General features: G+C 36.4%; 1 protein-coding gene across 3 annotated transcripts in view; it reads right to left on the reverse strand.

The window, feature by feature from the left end:
* The window catches only part of LOC107715325 (protein turtle homolog B-like), a 127,099-nt gene that overhangs the window by 81,013 nt on the left and 29,934 nt on the right, over positions 1-16,152 (reverse strand). For all 3 annotated transcript variants that reach the window (XR_001637087.1, XR_001637086.1, XM_016521413.1), the window contains exon 3: positions 10,618-10,764. Coding sequence is in view for 1 of the 3 variants with exons in the window: in XM_016521413.1 (XP_016376899.1) it covers positions 10,618-10,764 (147 nt within the window). In the remaining 2 variants the exon portion in view is untranslated. The remainder of the gene's footprint in view (positions 1-10,617; positions 10,765-16,152) is intronic.

Consider the following 16,152-nt stretch of genomic DNA (forward strand, 5'->3'; position numbering starts at 1 on the left):
TGCTCAAGGCAGTGCAAGTTCTGCTCCCCTTGCACCTGGTGCGAGTTTGTATTGGTCTCCTAGCAACACGTGACCCCGGAAGTGTGAGCAGACTCTATTTCCCCATGAATGAGCTGATTCTCTACAATACTGAGAAGACTGGAGCCTCACCAGAGGCTGAAAGGGGAAACTGAAAGCCTGGTGGACAAGGGGCATTTCAACAGAACCCAAAAAGAATACAAACAAAGTACAAAGCATCACTGCTCTTTCTGCAAACCAACTCCGCTGTCCCTGCTGAAACAAGCACTGATTCAATTAACCCAGGATGTGAACTGACCCTCACTTCCTGTTTCTCTGTCTCTGTTACTTCCTTCCATGACAAATGTCAAAAGTAGTTCACCTCACTGCTACAGGAAGTGGATGTATTATGTTCTCACATCCTCATATAGCTGTGATAAGTCTGATTCATTTTAGTGAATCAGTTTGTTCACTGCGATAAACAATTCACTGTTCAAATAAAGGAATATGATAAAGGAATAGTTCACACAGAGATGAAAATGTACTTATCCTCAGACCATCCAAGACGTAGATGAGATTGTTTCTTCATCAGAATTTGGACAAATTTACCATTACATCATTCACCAGTGGATCCAAATGTATCATTACATCATTCGCCAGTGGATCCTCTGCAGTGAATGTGAGCGTCAGAATGAGAGTTCAAACATCTTATAAAAGCATCACAATAATCCACAAGTAATCCACATGACAGTCTATTAATTAACATCTTGTGTTGCAAAAATCTGCATGTTTGTAATAAACAAATCCATTCTTAAGATGTTTTTAACTTCAAACTGCTGTTTCTGGCTAAAATATGCATGTCCTCTATGCATAATACTACTTTCTCCAGTGAAAAAGTAGTCTTGCCTGAATCAGGAGAGAAATATGCACAAATGAAAACAGTGAAAACAGTGAAAAAAACAAATATGTCGGTGGATTTTGATGTGAGAGGACAACAGGGGATGGACTTTTTAACTAGATGAAGCATTAATATGGATTATGGACAAACACACAGCTTTTCACTTCACAAGACATTCATTGATGGACTGGAGTCATGAGGATTACTTGTTTGGATTGTTGAGATGTTTTTATCAGCTGTTTGGACTCTCATTCTGAAGGCTCCTATTCACTGCAGAAGATCCACTGGTGAGCTAAATTTCTTCAAATCTGTTTCTGATGAAGAAACAAACTCATCTACATTTTGGATGGCCTGAAGGTTGGTAATTTTTCAGCAAAAATGATTTCTTTAAATTAAATACTGTTCGTCATCACTGTTCTACTCCGTTATGTACAGTTTTCTATTAGTGTGTGAGTGTGTGTTTCAAAGTAGCTTCGCAGACACTGTCATAAAGACACGGCTAATAAGAACAGGTTGCATAAACCGCTCCAGCTGTGAACTTCATTCCGGTTTGTCTTTATTTATTCAGGTTTTAAGTAGAGTAAAATTTATCAAGTGGATAATATGGTACAGGGCGATTTATAAAAAAAAAATAGAAAATCTTGCTCACATCACAGTACACTAACAAAGAAGCAAGCCTGAGGTAACAATTTGTAATACACAACCGCAGGGACACATTTCACTCAGTACATATTGTGTGTTTATGTGATGATGGTGCAACTGTGAAACCTGCTACAACATGAAAGAACTCAGCAAAATGGAGCCAGTAAGGAGTTCAAGGGGAGATGGAGTGATACCCAAAGCTAATTAAGCACAAACATAAAAGCCAGAACCAGCCCCCAGACCACTATTCTGAAACACTAATCATAATGTAAAAATCCTCTTTATCTCACGCTGATGGAGATCTGGAAGATGATCCAAAAAGCTCTAGAAACTACTGGCCCCCGGCTCCTGTATCTACTTCACACATGCATGAGAGAATGACTCATGCAGATTTCAGGCTTCAATTCTCCTTTTTCATATTACAGACATATATAATCACCTTCCACACTTTGATCTGCTTACACATGTAATCCTTGGCTTTTGTCCTCCTCTGTTATCTTGTGAATATTGTTCATGATGTATAGTGTATGGCTAATTATGTAATTTTTATTTCAGGTTAATTCAACAGACAGCATGATAAAGAGCTGGGGACGCACAATATATTGGGACTACACTGATTATCAGCTGATATTTTTAATTCATCTGTACTGGGTGTTCATGCTCATTTCCCCTATTTTTTAAATTTAGATTACATCTGCCATCATCTAATTCTCATTTAAAAGGTAATCTTTAAAAAAATACTAATATTTTAATAATACCATTAAATGTAATCTTCACCAAATCTCAAAATGAATCTATATTTTTTTATACATTACAATGTCATGATGCCTAAATGTGTGAATGATTTTAGTTTTATAGTACAGTACAATTTTATATTTATAGTTTTATTATTATTATTATCATTATTTTTTATTATGTTATAATTTTAATTAGCTTACATATGTATATTTCAGTTTTCATTTGAATTTTAAGTTTTAGTAATTTAGTTATTTGCTTGAAATTTTTAATTAATTTTTTAATAGTTTTATTTAGCTTTAATTTATTTTATTTCATTTTTCATTTTAGTAATTTTAGTAAACTTATTTTATTTCAGTTAGGTGCCAAGACAACATTTATTTTAATTTATTTTTCTTATTCAGGTGTTAATATTTAGTTTCATCTAATTTCAACTTTATTTCAATTAACGAACAATTTTTAGTTAACAAAAACAACATTGCTACGAGCATGAAACCATCAAAATAATCTAATAAACAACTTGATGTCCAATGTAAAACCTGGCTCTTGAAGTAAAACCACCATTCCGTGTAAATCCTGCAGCAGTTGTTGGTGTCTCCCCTTTTTAATTAGTAAAATTATCAATAGCTTAAAAGTCAGAGAATCAATAAAAAGGGTTGAAGTTCAACCATCAAACATTCTCTCACAAACACGCAACACATTTGTCAATGAAATGAGTGAACAGACTGGAATAAGGGCAGTAAGTCATTAATAGTAAGAGTAGTGCACGATGGCACCACTCTTACCACTATGGTGCCCGAGGGGCTGGCATGCTGTCAGCTTCATTTATACTCAATGACAACACACCAAGGGCCATCCCTCAACTAAAACTGAACAACCAGGCCTGTCTGCTGCCTGTAGTTAAACCCACACTTCCCATTCCCATTAACAAACCAACAAACATGCTGCAGGTCAACAGACTGTCACAATCAGAGCTGCAAATATCAATTCCGCCAGTTCTATAATTCTGTGCCTACCATTGTGCTATCATTTAAAAGTCTTTATCTCATGCCATGATGCCATCTGGAGTGTTTCTGAAGCATATGGCCTTGCAATGCTGAGCATTCAGCACCCACATGAGAGTGTGAGGCCATCAGGACCATGGACAGCTCGCCGGTCCACAAACATCAGCACCACGGACAGCTCCCTAACTCAACTCTCTAATGCAGGGGTTTTCAACCTTTTAGGACATGCGCCCCCCCAAGTTTGTCTAATTTCACTCGCGACCCCCCAACATCCAACCCCCCCCATTATTTACATAAGAAATGCACGGATCCATTATACTGATGTACATTTGATATTTTCTTTACTGTTTACATTCACTTAAAACAACCGACTGTGCTTACAAGGATACTTGTCAAGACAGCATTGGTATTCACCTGCTGTCTGAGAAGGCTATCTGTTTGTGCACTTCAGGTGTGTGAGCGGTGCGCATAGAAACGCTCTATCATAGTGCGTGAGTACCGCATTGAGATGTCTTGGGCTTAAACGGCTTAAAATTACTTTAATGTTTAAACTGATAAGACTTAAAACACGTGAGAATGAAAAACTTTCTCGAGGAAGCAGCACTGGCCTGATCGTTAAAATAGTTTTGGGGGGCTAAGGTGACAGATAGGGGGACTGAAACCCACCTAAAAAGGGTTTAGAACCGCCCCTGGTATAGCATGCGTGATTATACTGAAACATAAATAACCAGTTTACCTGATTCAATGTAATGGCTGAGCCTGTTTCTGAGATAACAACATGCTAATCTGTGGTTGGATTTCCGACACGGCTAATCATAAATCATTTTACACTGTCAATAAGCGTGACCAGGGTTGCCAGGTTTTCACAACAAAACCCGCCTAATTGCTACTCAAAACTAACTAGAAACTACAAAACGTGGCAAGTGTTAAAGTAGCCCAATTCTGCGAGAAAACCACGGACTTGGCAACACTGAGCGTGACTGATACTCGAGCCAACTCTGCTCTAACCCTAACCCTAACTGTCGACTAGCAGTGGGAGTCAGATCGCCCCCTAGTGGATGGCTAAAGATTTGTTAACTCATATTCATAAATTCTCAAGGGAACGTCTCTGAATTAACTGATGCTCGCGCCCCCCTTGACAGGTGCTGGCGCGCCCCACAGGTTGAAAACCCCTGCTCTAGTGACTCTGCTGTAAGGTCAGTTTGATTCATCACAGACCTGATAATGAGCCAATTAGAATTAAAGCATAAGCAACAGTATCATCCAAACAGCCACGCTTCACCCTGAAGATCAATGAAGCCCGAAAGAAAACCTGTTGTGCTCGTTTGTCTCTGTGGCTTTATCAGGGTTTGTGCTCTATCCAAAGAGGTCGCAACTTCATTCGCTTAACAAGCTTGGTGGAAAAGAAGATTTGTAATGGCATTATCAAAATTGCAGTTCCTCTAAGCCGATTTATATATAACAGCGCTTTTTTTAACTCTAACTTCTATGCTTTGGATGAATTCACCTGCTCGAAGACGAATGAGCCTTTTATGTCACAAGTCTCTAAACCAACAATGCACGGTCTTAATTAAACACAAAGATGTCTAGCAGGCAATTAGCACCTGTTTAAAATGACAATTACTTCATCGTTCAGGCTGAACATAAGAGTCAGAGTAACATCAGTATTCTTGTATCCTTTTGCTTTGCATTTCAGGCTACAGAGGAGCACTGTGGGTGCATTTAAAATAAAGCAGTAAGTCACTTGAAACATTTAAAAATATGGTTATTATTAATATAAACATAAACCATTAAGGTGGTTTATTAGCCTATAACTTCTAGAATGTTGACATTCCGTATTTCATCTAAAACGTTTTAAACAGCAGTTTGTTTATAATTATTATGCATGCAGCTTTTAACGACCTCATATCAAGAGACAATAATTGTACATTTAAAACAAACAAACAATTAAATAAATAAATACATACATACATATGGTCACATCTTAGAATCATTTAAAATGAACTAAAAGTCGAAATGGTTCAAATTCGTTTATATATTATTATGAATGCAGCTTTATATTAAGACAATATGTGTACATTTAAATGTACATTTTAAATAAGTAAATAATTCTTCAAAATATGGTGAATCTGGAGACCTTTTGGCTTGAGTGTATTCACAGTAGTGATGCGCGGATGAGCTAAAACGTCACCCGAATCCGCAGCTTCAAATAAGCAAGTGGTCTGCCACCAGCAATCAAGCAATGTCACAGCATGAGAGTGGAAATGCAGTACGATTTTTGGACTGCCCTGAGACTAAGCAGCAGATGTTCTCTCCTCATGCGGGTATCCCATTAAATCCCATGGGATTAGCGTTAGCTCACAGTCAGTTTGGAATAGATTTAACTGCTCTGCTCTCCTCTCTGACCCTGCCATAGGGATCTGAGTATTAAAAAGACGAGATGCTACAACAACTCAGCCTCTCACCTTGTGGCCAGGACATGACCTCCTAGCTTCTTAGAGTCAAGTTAACTTCATTAAGTCACCACAAGGTGATTAATTAAAAATAAGCAGATAAACGGTGTGTCCTTCCTGTATACATCACACCCCAGAAAACAGGTTGAACAGCAGCTGTCTTTCAAACTGAAAGGGGAAGGGCTTGTATTGAGCATAAGAGCACGTGAGTGGTGTCAGATCAGGGGTGACAAACAGCCACTGATCACAGAATAGGCTTCATAAAAGAGCCATATAAGTCTACTTGAAAAATGTAAAAATTAACACCCTAGAAACCCTGAGAATGCCTTAGCAACCACTTACAAGCATTGTTTTGGATGGAGAAGAACCATTCACATTACCTCAGAAAATGTAAAATTTATTTTTAGCCTCACAATGATTAGGCTTTTGATTATGACACTAGCTAACATTAGAAATCAAAGACTAATTCGGACTATAAATAACTTCCAAAAAGGGAAATAGTGAAAGTGAACATTTAGGGTTTGGGCTTTTCTGTTTGGATTTCAATGAGAGTTTTGTGCTTCCCCTCTCCAATTTTGCAAGAAATTTAATCTGAAATCCAAAGGATTAGTGTTAACCAGCAGTGGAGTGTAAACCTGCTGTAAGATCACAGAGAAAGCAGAGGATCTCTAGTGCTGCTCTATGCTGGAGTTTATTCTCTCCACACACATTCAGCACTGCAGAGGAAATGAAGTTATTTAAGGAGTCAGACCACCTATTAGAGATCTTAGTTACTGTAAATAGTGCAGCAATAGAGATGTTAACAATACCAAAAGATATATTTAAAGAAATAATTTACCATAAAAAAACATTGTCAGAATTCCCTCATGCCATGACAAATCTATCCATATCCAATTACCAATAAGCAGAAACAATTTATTTATTAATTAATTTGTTTGTTCATTTAAATAAATATGTATAAATAAATTAATTAATTCAAGAAAGAAAGGAAGAATGGGTATACGAATAAGAGCCAACATCAACGCTTAACTGAGAAAACACAGCCCAAAACAATGATTTAAATTAATGTAACCATTAACATCACAAACAACTTAACATAAATATTATTATTACTATTATTATTATTATTATTATTATCATCATTGACAATAAAATATTACATATATTTTATAATTATTGTAGTATAAATATTTATTTATAAATAATTTAAAAAGGTTTCAAATGTAATAGTAAATTTTACAATAAATAAATAAAGATAATGATTGGTAGAAAAAATTAAGTAAATTTTTTTAAACAAATTTTGAACATCTAATAATAATAATAATAATAATAATAATAATACTGTATTTAAAAAAAAATAAAGAAAATATACTGTAATTATCTGCCAGGACATTATCCATTCATTTTACAAACATTTCCGTTAACTCTAAAACACAACATAATACAGTGCAAAATTAAAAATACAGTTAAAACACCTGTTTAACAGAAAGAAAGAAAGTTTTTTTTTTTTTTAATAGTGTTGCTTCTGAAGGCTTGAAATATAGTGCCACATATGTCTTTCTCCTGTTGTGTTTCACAGCAGAAAGATGATGAAGTGATACAGGTTTGGAACAACATGGGGGCGAGTACATGCATTTTTATTTTTGGTTGACTTGCTGCTTTAAACACACAGATCAAAGATGTGCACACCAATGTCTCTCTTCAATAATCAACCATATGAGCGCTCAACCTTGCTGCATTGATGAACCATTACATCACTTCCTCTCCCCTGCTTAGCACTTTTGACATGTGCCTCACACCTCAAACGACACAAGTGCAAATTTGTGTGTGCGAAAATATCACAAGAACCGTAAAACATCAGCTCTGAGGAATGGAGTGAAAGCAGCTAACATGGAGCTAATTTCTTTCCTGACAGCCACTTACTCACCGTGCTAACCGCCCCTTAAACGGCCCCAAACACACCAGCACTCCACACAATAACCTTCAGAAAGCACTTCATCAGCCGGCCCCATGCATATATTCATAGAGATATGCAAAAGCTTTATGCTTGTGAGGGTTTTTTATTTTTTTTGCACAAAAGCCTGCAGAAACACCTCAGAGAGAGCGGGAATCACTAATGAGGGGTGAAGACCTGCCCGTCACACAGATGAGAAGCAAACATATTACAGTACACCCTAAAGTACAGTTTAGTCTCTGATTAAACTGTGTAAAAGAGATTGGCGGAGCTCTTATTGTGTGCTCTGAATCACGTGCTGCTTTTCCCAGCGCTAGACAGATTGGTTGTGGTCTCATAAAAGAAACACTGCTGATATTAGTGTGTTAGTCACACAGAGCCACACGCGGCTGATAAACTGACCTGTTTCTATGGAGACAGATCAGCCTCAAAAATAACACATTTGCAAAACAAAATTCATAAATGCACAGCACAATTTACATTTACAAAATCCGATTCGTAAATTCAAAACACAATTCATAAATACACAAGTAAAAACATAAATATTTCCCCAAATGCTCACACAAATGCATCTTACCTAAATTACAATGTCACTGAGCGACGCTGCAGTGGGCATGAGGGAGGATGGGCGCCCTTTCATCCTCCAAAAACTGACACCAACTTGCGTGCTGAGCTGCTGGATTTAAGACTAGCAACAACACAAATGGATACAAACATACACAATGTCACTGAGCGACGTTGCAGTGGGCATGAGGGAGGATGAGCGCCCTTTCATCCTCCAAAACCTTGAGTCAAATAAAAAGATTCCCAGAATTACAACTAGTGGTCGACCGATATTGTTTTTTTGACAGCCAATGCCGATGCCGATATCTTGGAAAGCAGGGTGGCCGATGGCCGATATAAAGCCAATATAATTTTATGTATTTTAATTAATATTTAAGAAATTTGAAATAATTTGAAAATGTATTAAAAAATAAATGTGTTAAATAAACATACTTATACTTTAGATGACAAAGTATTTTCACATATCAATAAATATTGTTATTGTTAAATAAAAATATAATTAAAAAGGAAGTAAACACTGTAACCAACAGGGCACTCAGTATTCTGGGAAGTTTGAAATATTTTTTCAAATAAATCCAAGGTAACACTCATTTTACATATAGCACACAGTGAAAATGACATGAATATGACAGTGGGCAAATGCATAAAGCGCAGCATAATTTAAAATCACTAGTTTAAAGTTTGTCGATCGAGCGTCTCCAGTGAAGCTGAACTCTCCTCCTGTCAGCATTCAATTTGCACGGACCGACCGTCACGCAGGGAACACGCGATCATGCAGGATACATATACACACTTCACAAGATCTCACAACTGGATCCGACTAAGTTTGCAAGGTTTTTGAAATTGGATGTTTATTAGACATTCAAAGATTTGTTTAAATGATATAAATGCGTATTTGCTGAATGCTGACGGCAAACAAGAACGTATTATCATTTTAATTCCTTTGTTTAACCGTTCTATCTGATTATTAGACAGACTTGTAGACAGAACTGTTAACGACAACAGCGAACAAGAGGGAGAATGTGAGCACTGTGTGCCCAGGCGCTGCCGTTCTCAGCGCCGTCAAAATAAAAGTCTGTCGCGCCTCGAACACATCGGCCAAACAGGAAAACTTATCGGCCGATGCCGATATTGAAAAGAAAAAATGTCACATATCGGCCGATATATCGGCCTTGGCGATATATTGGTCGACCACTAATTAAAACACAGTGTGTAACTGCAGAGCTGTGCATTTGGAAGGGTGATCTGATTCACAGCTGTTGTCTATTAGAAGAGGCTGAGCGTATATCACACAGCAATGAGCTAGATAGAGTTAATGTGCTGTACCCGGTTTGGGGATTTGGGTGTCTGCTACCTAGGCAACGGAATCTAGAAGGCAGAGTGACATGATGCATTACACAGGAAGACTGACACAGTGCCGTAACCAGCCATGATGCTGCAACAACAGTCAATCAGAACAGTGCATGGACGGGTTTTCTCTGTTTGATCGCTATCACACTTACAATACACTGCACAATGTAAAACACATACTGGACCTTTCCCATTTGGACACTTGCAACAAATTACCAACACTTTTCAAGCAAAACATTAGACATTTAAGAAGAACTATTGATAAAATGACCTTCGGACCAGTTAAAGTAATTGAAAAATGGCTCAGATTAAGGACGTTACCATTTAAACGTTTTTTTTTTTTTAAGAAATAATTGTAATATTTCTTAAGAAATTGTAATTACTATACTTTTATTCAAAAATAATTATCAATAAATGTGTAGTAAAAATATTCATTTTTAGTTTAAATTGATCAAAAGTGACAGTAAAGACATTTAAAATATTACATTTCCATATAAAATAAATGCTTTTATTAATCCAATAATCTTTAAAAAAATTTATCATGTTTCCACAAAAATATTAAGCAGCACAACTGTTTGCAACATTGATAATAATAAGAAACGCTTCATGAGCACCAAATCAGTGTATTAGAATGATTTCTGATGGATCATGTGGCACTGAAGACAGGAGTAATGACTGTTAAAAATTTAGCTTTGCCGTCACAGAAATAAATGACATTTTAAATTATATTCAAATATAAATCAGTTATCTTAAATTGTAATAATATTTCACAATATTACCATTTTTCCAGTATTTTTGATCAAATAAATGCAACTTTGGTGAGCATAAGAGACTTAATGACCCCAAACTACTTCTGAAAAAAGCATCATTAGGGCTGTGCCACAGAAAGTAAAACCAAATAGCCAAATAAGTAAGACAGACTTACAGCTGGTTAGGACAACTTTCTTTATCACAACACATCTGGTAAGGATATAAACTGACAACAATAAGAGAAAAACTGATCTTAGGTCAGAGACTCACCGTTGACTGTGAGGTGCACCCAGCTGCCATTGTGAAAGGTGTGGTACTGTTGTTCCAGCATCAGGACCTTGCACTCGTACCAGCCCTGGTCTTCCGAGCGAACCCTCTCAATACGTAGAGATGACTTGCCATGCAGGCTGGCTCGGCCTGTGGAGTTCAGAGACAAACGAAAGATGTGAGAGATGCTCTAACGGTATCCAAAACACCCGTCTACCACAAAACAGCAAGTAAACTGTTTAAATAAATCAGTTTGAGACACAAATATTACTCAATTTAGATTTCAAATGGCATTTAAAATTATAATGAACAGATAATTAAAACATTTATTTCAGAATGTATTTTATCTCAATTAAATTTATTTTAAAAACTAAATAAATTGTATTTATTAATAATTATTTGTATACTTTATACTTTTTTTAGTATTATTTTTTATTCACACCACTCTAAGCTGGTCTTTTAATAAATGCTACAACTTTCTGGTTTCATACATGAAACAAAAAAGCCTAAGGACATTTACACATTTAATTCAAGTAAAATAAATCTAATTGTTTATCTTCGCACTAGCAATAATGTACACAGCCTGGGTCCATAGCGGCATCACTGTGTGATGTTTTAGTGACAGCAGTGTCAGGTCCAGGGGTCGTGAAGGCTGAAGTGAGAGCCGAAGTGGCCCACAGTAATTTCTGACACTCCCATGAGCACATGGAAAAACACACATCTCTAACCACGCCAGATATGGGCAAATCCATCATGACACTATGATATAGCTAGCTAGCTGTCTTCGAGGGTCAAGCAGAGAGGGGGATTTATGCCTTTTTCTCTATATTCTGCCAACAGTGCTGGACAGATGGCAGGAAACAATATTAGCACAGGCAGAGGGATTGCAAGACAGCAGCGTTAAAGGCTATTAAGGGCCTGTGTTTGTCCTCAAAAACCTTTTTTTTTTCAATACAAAAGGCATTACCACAGCCAATACGCAGTCTGAAAAGAATTTGTTATAGTCCCAAAGCATACAAAATAAAAGAATATTATGCAAATGAACTCAATATCTTGCATGCGCATAAGTTGGATGGTCTGAAAACATTTTTTTTGTGTGTGATTTGAGCTAAAGAACCATAACTTATTGTTAGATATTATTCTTTTTTTGAAACAGTGTTACGCTGACAAACAATTTCAGACATTTGTGTCTTTCTTCACTCGAATAGAAAGCAGCACTATTATGGCGACTGGAAATAGTACACTAGTGTGCCCACTGATGTAGGGACTTAACTGTAATTTAAGTCGTTAATTCTATAAGGGAATTAATCATTAATTTTATTTCTAGCTCAGGTTTTGAAAGGACTCGAATCTGAAAATTCGGAGTCAACCTGATTAAAACTGAATTCAAATCTGATAGTTTACACTTTAAATCAACGGTCGTCCAGCGAGCCGGTGATCTTAGTATATTTTAACAACTTGAATCACAGCTTATGGGGGCCTGTTTCACAAGACAGAGACCTTACACTGAACACCAAGGTCACACAATCAAAAAACTTCAGAAATATTCCTTACACACAGCTTCTGTGAGGCCCTGCAGATCAATAACACTGAAGGAGAACCAGAAGCGAAACGAGAGCGGTCAAACGCCCGGCCTATTTTTACAGCTGTGAGAGAGTGTTGATGGGAGCTAGAGAAACAACGCTGACATGCGATGTAGGTTAAAGATAGTCCTCAAGAAGTGACACGCTGGAGGTCAATACAGTATGGAAGTATGAAACTGCCTCTCTTACATTCATATTCTTTTCATTTTTTTCTCTTGTTCTTTCTCTCTCTCCCTCATTAAGTTAAAGGCACAGTTCAAACACTATTAAAAATAATTTCTGTTCACTGAAATAAAGCTGAATAAAAATGTAGCAAGACTTAGAAACATTTGAAATATATACAGTATATTTAAGTTGAAGAACTTAAAATACTAAAACTAAAATAAAAAATATATATATAAAAAAATTGACAAAAGCACATAAAAATGTTTATTAGGACTTGAACTGAAATTAAAAAGAAAATTATAAAATAATATATAAATAAAAACTAAAATAATAAGGTAATACAAAATATAATAGTATATAAGTAAAATAAAATAAAATCCTTTCATACACAAATTAAAATAGTAAGGGTTTTGCTGTAAAGCTGTACTTAAAATGATTCAGACATGCTTCAATGCATGATGGGAACCAGAGTCCTGCCTCCAGCACCACAGGCTTTTTTTGTGCAGTTCCTGTGGAAAACAAGACTAAAACTTTTCAAGCATCGCTATTTCAACTCTATTTAGAATTAATGAATAATACAGTGTCTTTCAGATATGTGGGCACTTTATCATCTCTCAATCTAATGGTTACACAAAGACCCAATGCATGGGATTCATATGGAGTCATTTGGTGGACATTTGATATCTATGCCTGAGTTATGCTGGACGCACACCAGTTACCATTACAGCAGGGGTCTCACGCACTAAGGTTATATTCGGAGTTATATTAAAAATGACCTGACTCTTCCCAGCTTTATAATGGCTGTGAAAGGGGGTCGAGATTTTGAAGCCCAAAAAAGTGTTCATTCATCATAAAAAGTGCTCCACATGGCTCTGGGAGGTTAATAAAGGCCTTCTGAAGTGAAGCGATGCATTTGTGTAAGAAAAATATCCATATTTAAAACTTTATAAGCCGTAATCTCTAGCTTCCGCTAACTGTCGTGCGCGCGTTCACAAGAGAGTGGCAATCCAGTGGATGACGTAGGACGTTAGGTGTTGCCCAAAACTGATAAAAAAATAAATATCTTAATTTAAATTTCAAAAAGTTTTATATGTATTTTTAATACTGAAAAAACAATAAATAACCATTATTTAAAATGCACTATACAAATTATTATGCAATTAATTTTATTTTGTCCAAAATACATAAACAATAAAACAATAAAAACTAAAATCAATCATGTTAAATGCAGTTAAAATGATTAATTAAAGTTTTTGGTTTTTAGTGTTTTATTTTTTATTATTATTTTATTTTATTATTTTTCTTATTTATTATTTTTGTTTTATTATTATTATAGACCAAATAAAATCGGCGACTGGCTAAAAATTTCAAATAAGATTTCATATCAGGCACATCCCAGGTTTCAAGCACCAGCAGCAACTGCCCTTTGAGATTTTTTAATTTCTTAATTTGTTTTATAAAATACAGCTCAGCACTGCACAATTGCTGCTGGAAATTCAGCTGTGGATTCAGGATGAGAGAAAGTAAAAAAATTAAAATAAAAACTTTGCAATCTCATTAGCATTCACTCTGAGTGAGAGCCATTAAAATTGCATATCCTGCCCCGAGCCACGTCTGATAAACTATCACAGTTTCTTTGCTTTTATAAATCTGACATGCTCTTAAAATATGCCCTTTCTGTTTCCACTCCTTATCAATGATGTAATTTCCAATCTCAATTAGGAAGAAAAGGATCGTATTTGATCTCCCGCGCTCCCCTCCACCCCATCCCAAAACCCCTTTCATCTGTTCGGCTCATGCTTTGCTCTTGAGATCAGCACCTATTTCACCTGTCCACAGATCTGGACCGTCAGATACACAGGAGCAAAAGATAAGAGCTTTCTTCAAACCAGCCCACACGTTTCGATTCATAATCTGTTGACACGGCCGGCTCTTGCCCTGTGATAAAGCTTTCAGCCTCTATGAGCAAGATTAAATAATGTGCTGAGATCTGGACTGATCTGGCTGGTTTCAGAGACAACAGTAAGATATCTCCATTTCAGTGGGTCAAACATACGACTAGACAACCTGCTGTGATACCCTACGTATGAAAAAAAAACAACAACAAAAAAATAGGTGAGCTATCCATCAATTATAAATGCAGACCAGCAACCTATATTTATTGACAGATTACTGACCAAATGAAAACTTGGCATCTTACAGGCCAAAAGCAAAAAACAGGCAGATACTGATGGATTTGTAAATAAGATAAGACATGGTTTTAAGCTATTTGTAAGCTACAATGTTTTTTAATAGCTATTTAATTGTAATATAGGCCTGTTCATTACATCCAACCAGGGTGAGGAAATAACACCCGCCAAATGCTAGTACTTTTTGGGAATTGCCTGGTAAAATTTAAAAAATGAAATAAAATAGTTATTTTAGACATCTGAATTAGTAGTTTTGAAAAAGCTTTTATACACCTGAAATAGACACAAAACTGGTCTGAAAGCAAAGTGACACTTAGTCAATACCAGCCTGTAGCTTACTATTAAACTCACTATTTGATTTGGTACATCCCAACCTGCAACATCCACAAATGCTGTTCTCGAGCCTTAGTGCTCAATTCCGTTTTTTGCTCAGATCCGATTTTTTTGTATAGCTGTTCACATTGTTGTTTTAAATGTGGCCTATATCAGATTTCCAGTGTGAACAGATCATGGTTCTGAACTGACCCGCATGTGCAAAAGAACAGTACGAACTCTTCCAAAGTCCAAAACTATCCAAAGTCCAAAACAAAGTCCAAAACTATCCCAATCGCGTTCTGGGGGTTATATATCGTGTTAGTGGGGTCGCTTCAACCCACGGAAACGATGAAAAAGTTGCCTAATTCTGCGGGAAAACTGTGGACTTGGCAACACTTACGCAGCGCGCTGTCATATGGACGTAAACACGCAGAGAGAGAGAGCAGAGTTTGAAACTTTTATGATACGAGCCCTTATGTTTTGCTTGTATATAGAGTTGTCACTGCAATACTTATGAGTTCTGACACATCACTGTACTTCCACTGACTACCTTCCGCAACTGTCTTGATAGCTTTGGGTATGTAAAATCTTTGAAGTGACTCCCATGAGCGCAGAATCGTGACAACTGTTTATCTAGACTAGAGTGACGTAAAAGTCGCATGAATTCCGACATGACTGTTCACACTGCGGTCGCATTCTAAAACATCTGACCTGTATCAGATTTAGTACCACATATGGAAGTGGCACAAATCGGAATTGAAAAGATCAGATTCCATGTGGTTTGTGCTGTTCACATTGTCATGAGAAAAACAGATCTGGGTCACGTCGGATTTGGGCCACATTTGCCTGCAGTGTGAACGTAGCCTTGGATCATAAACAAGATGAGATGTGGAAAGGCATCCTTCCATGTTTAAAACAGGGTTCACATAACGGTAATTTTAGGAAAATCATACTTGTTGTGATGAAACAGTTTGGATATATTAATGGAGGCTGTTTTATCTGATGAAGACTGCAAATAATGACCTCAGACCAAACAGACATTTACTGTTCACTAATTTCATGTGACAAATCAGAGCCCCATGAGAAAAAATAAGAAGTCTGGAACAGCAATAATTGGAAAGAAACATTTCAACAGTATTTATCTCATAAAGAAGGCCAAATTGTGTTTTAATGCAATTGAATGTGCATATTGGTGCATGAAAAAGCTTCATTCAAGCGAAATGAAATAAATAAATATGTCACTACCAATTGTACTACAAAAAAAAAAATACTACCAATGCAAAAAA

Source organism: Sinocyclocheilus rhinocerous, unplaced genomic scaffold, assembly GCF_001515625.1.
Source record: "Sinocyclocheilus rhinocerous isolate Xijiao unplaced genomic scaffold, SAMN03320098_v1.1 scaffold299, whole genome shotgun sequence".
Taxonomy (NCBI): Eukaryota; Metazoa; Chordata; class Actinopteri; order Cypriniformes; family Cyprinidae; genus Sinocyclocheilus; species Sinocyclocheilus rhinocerous.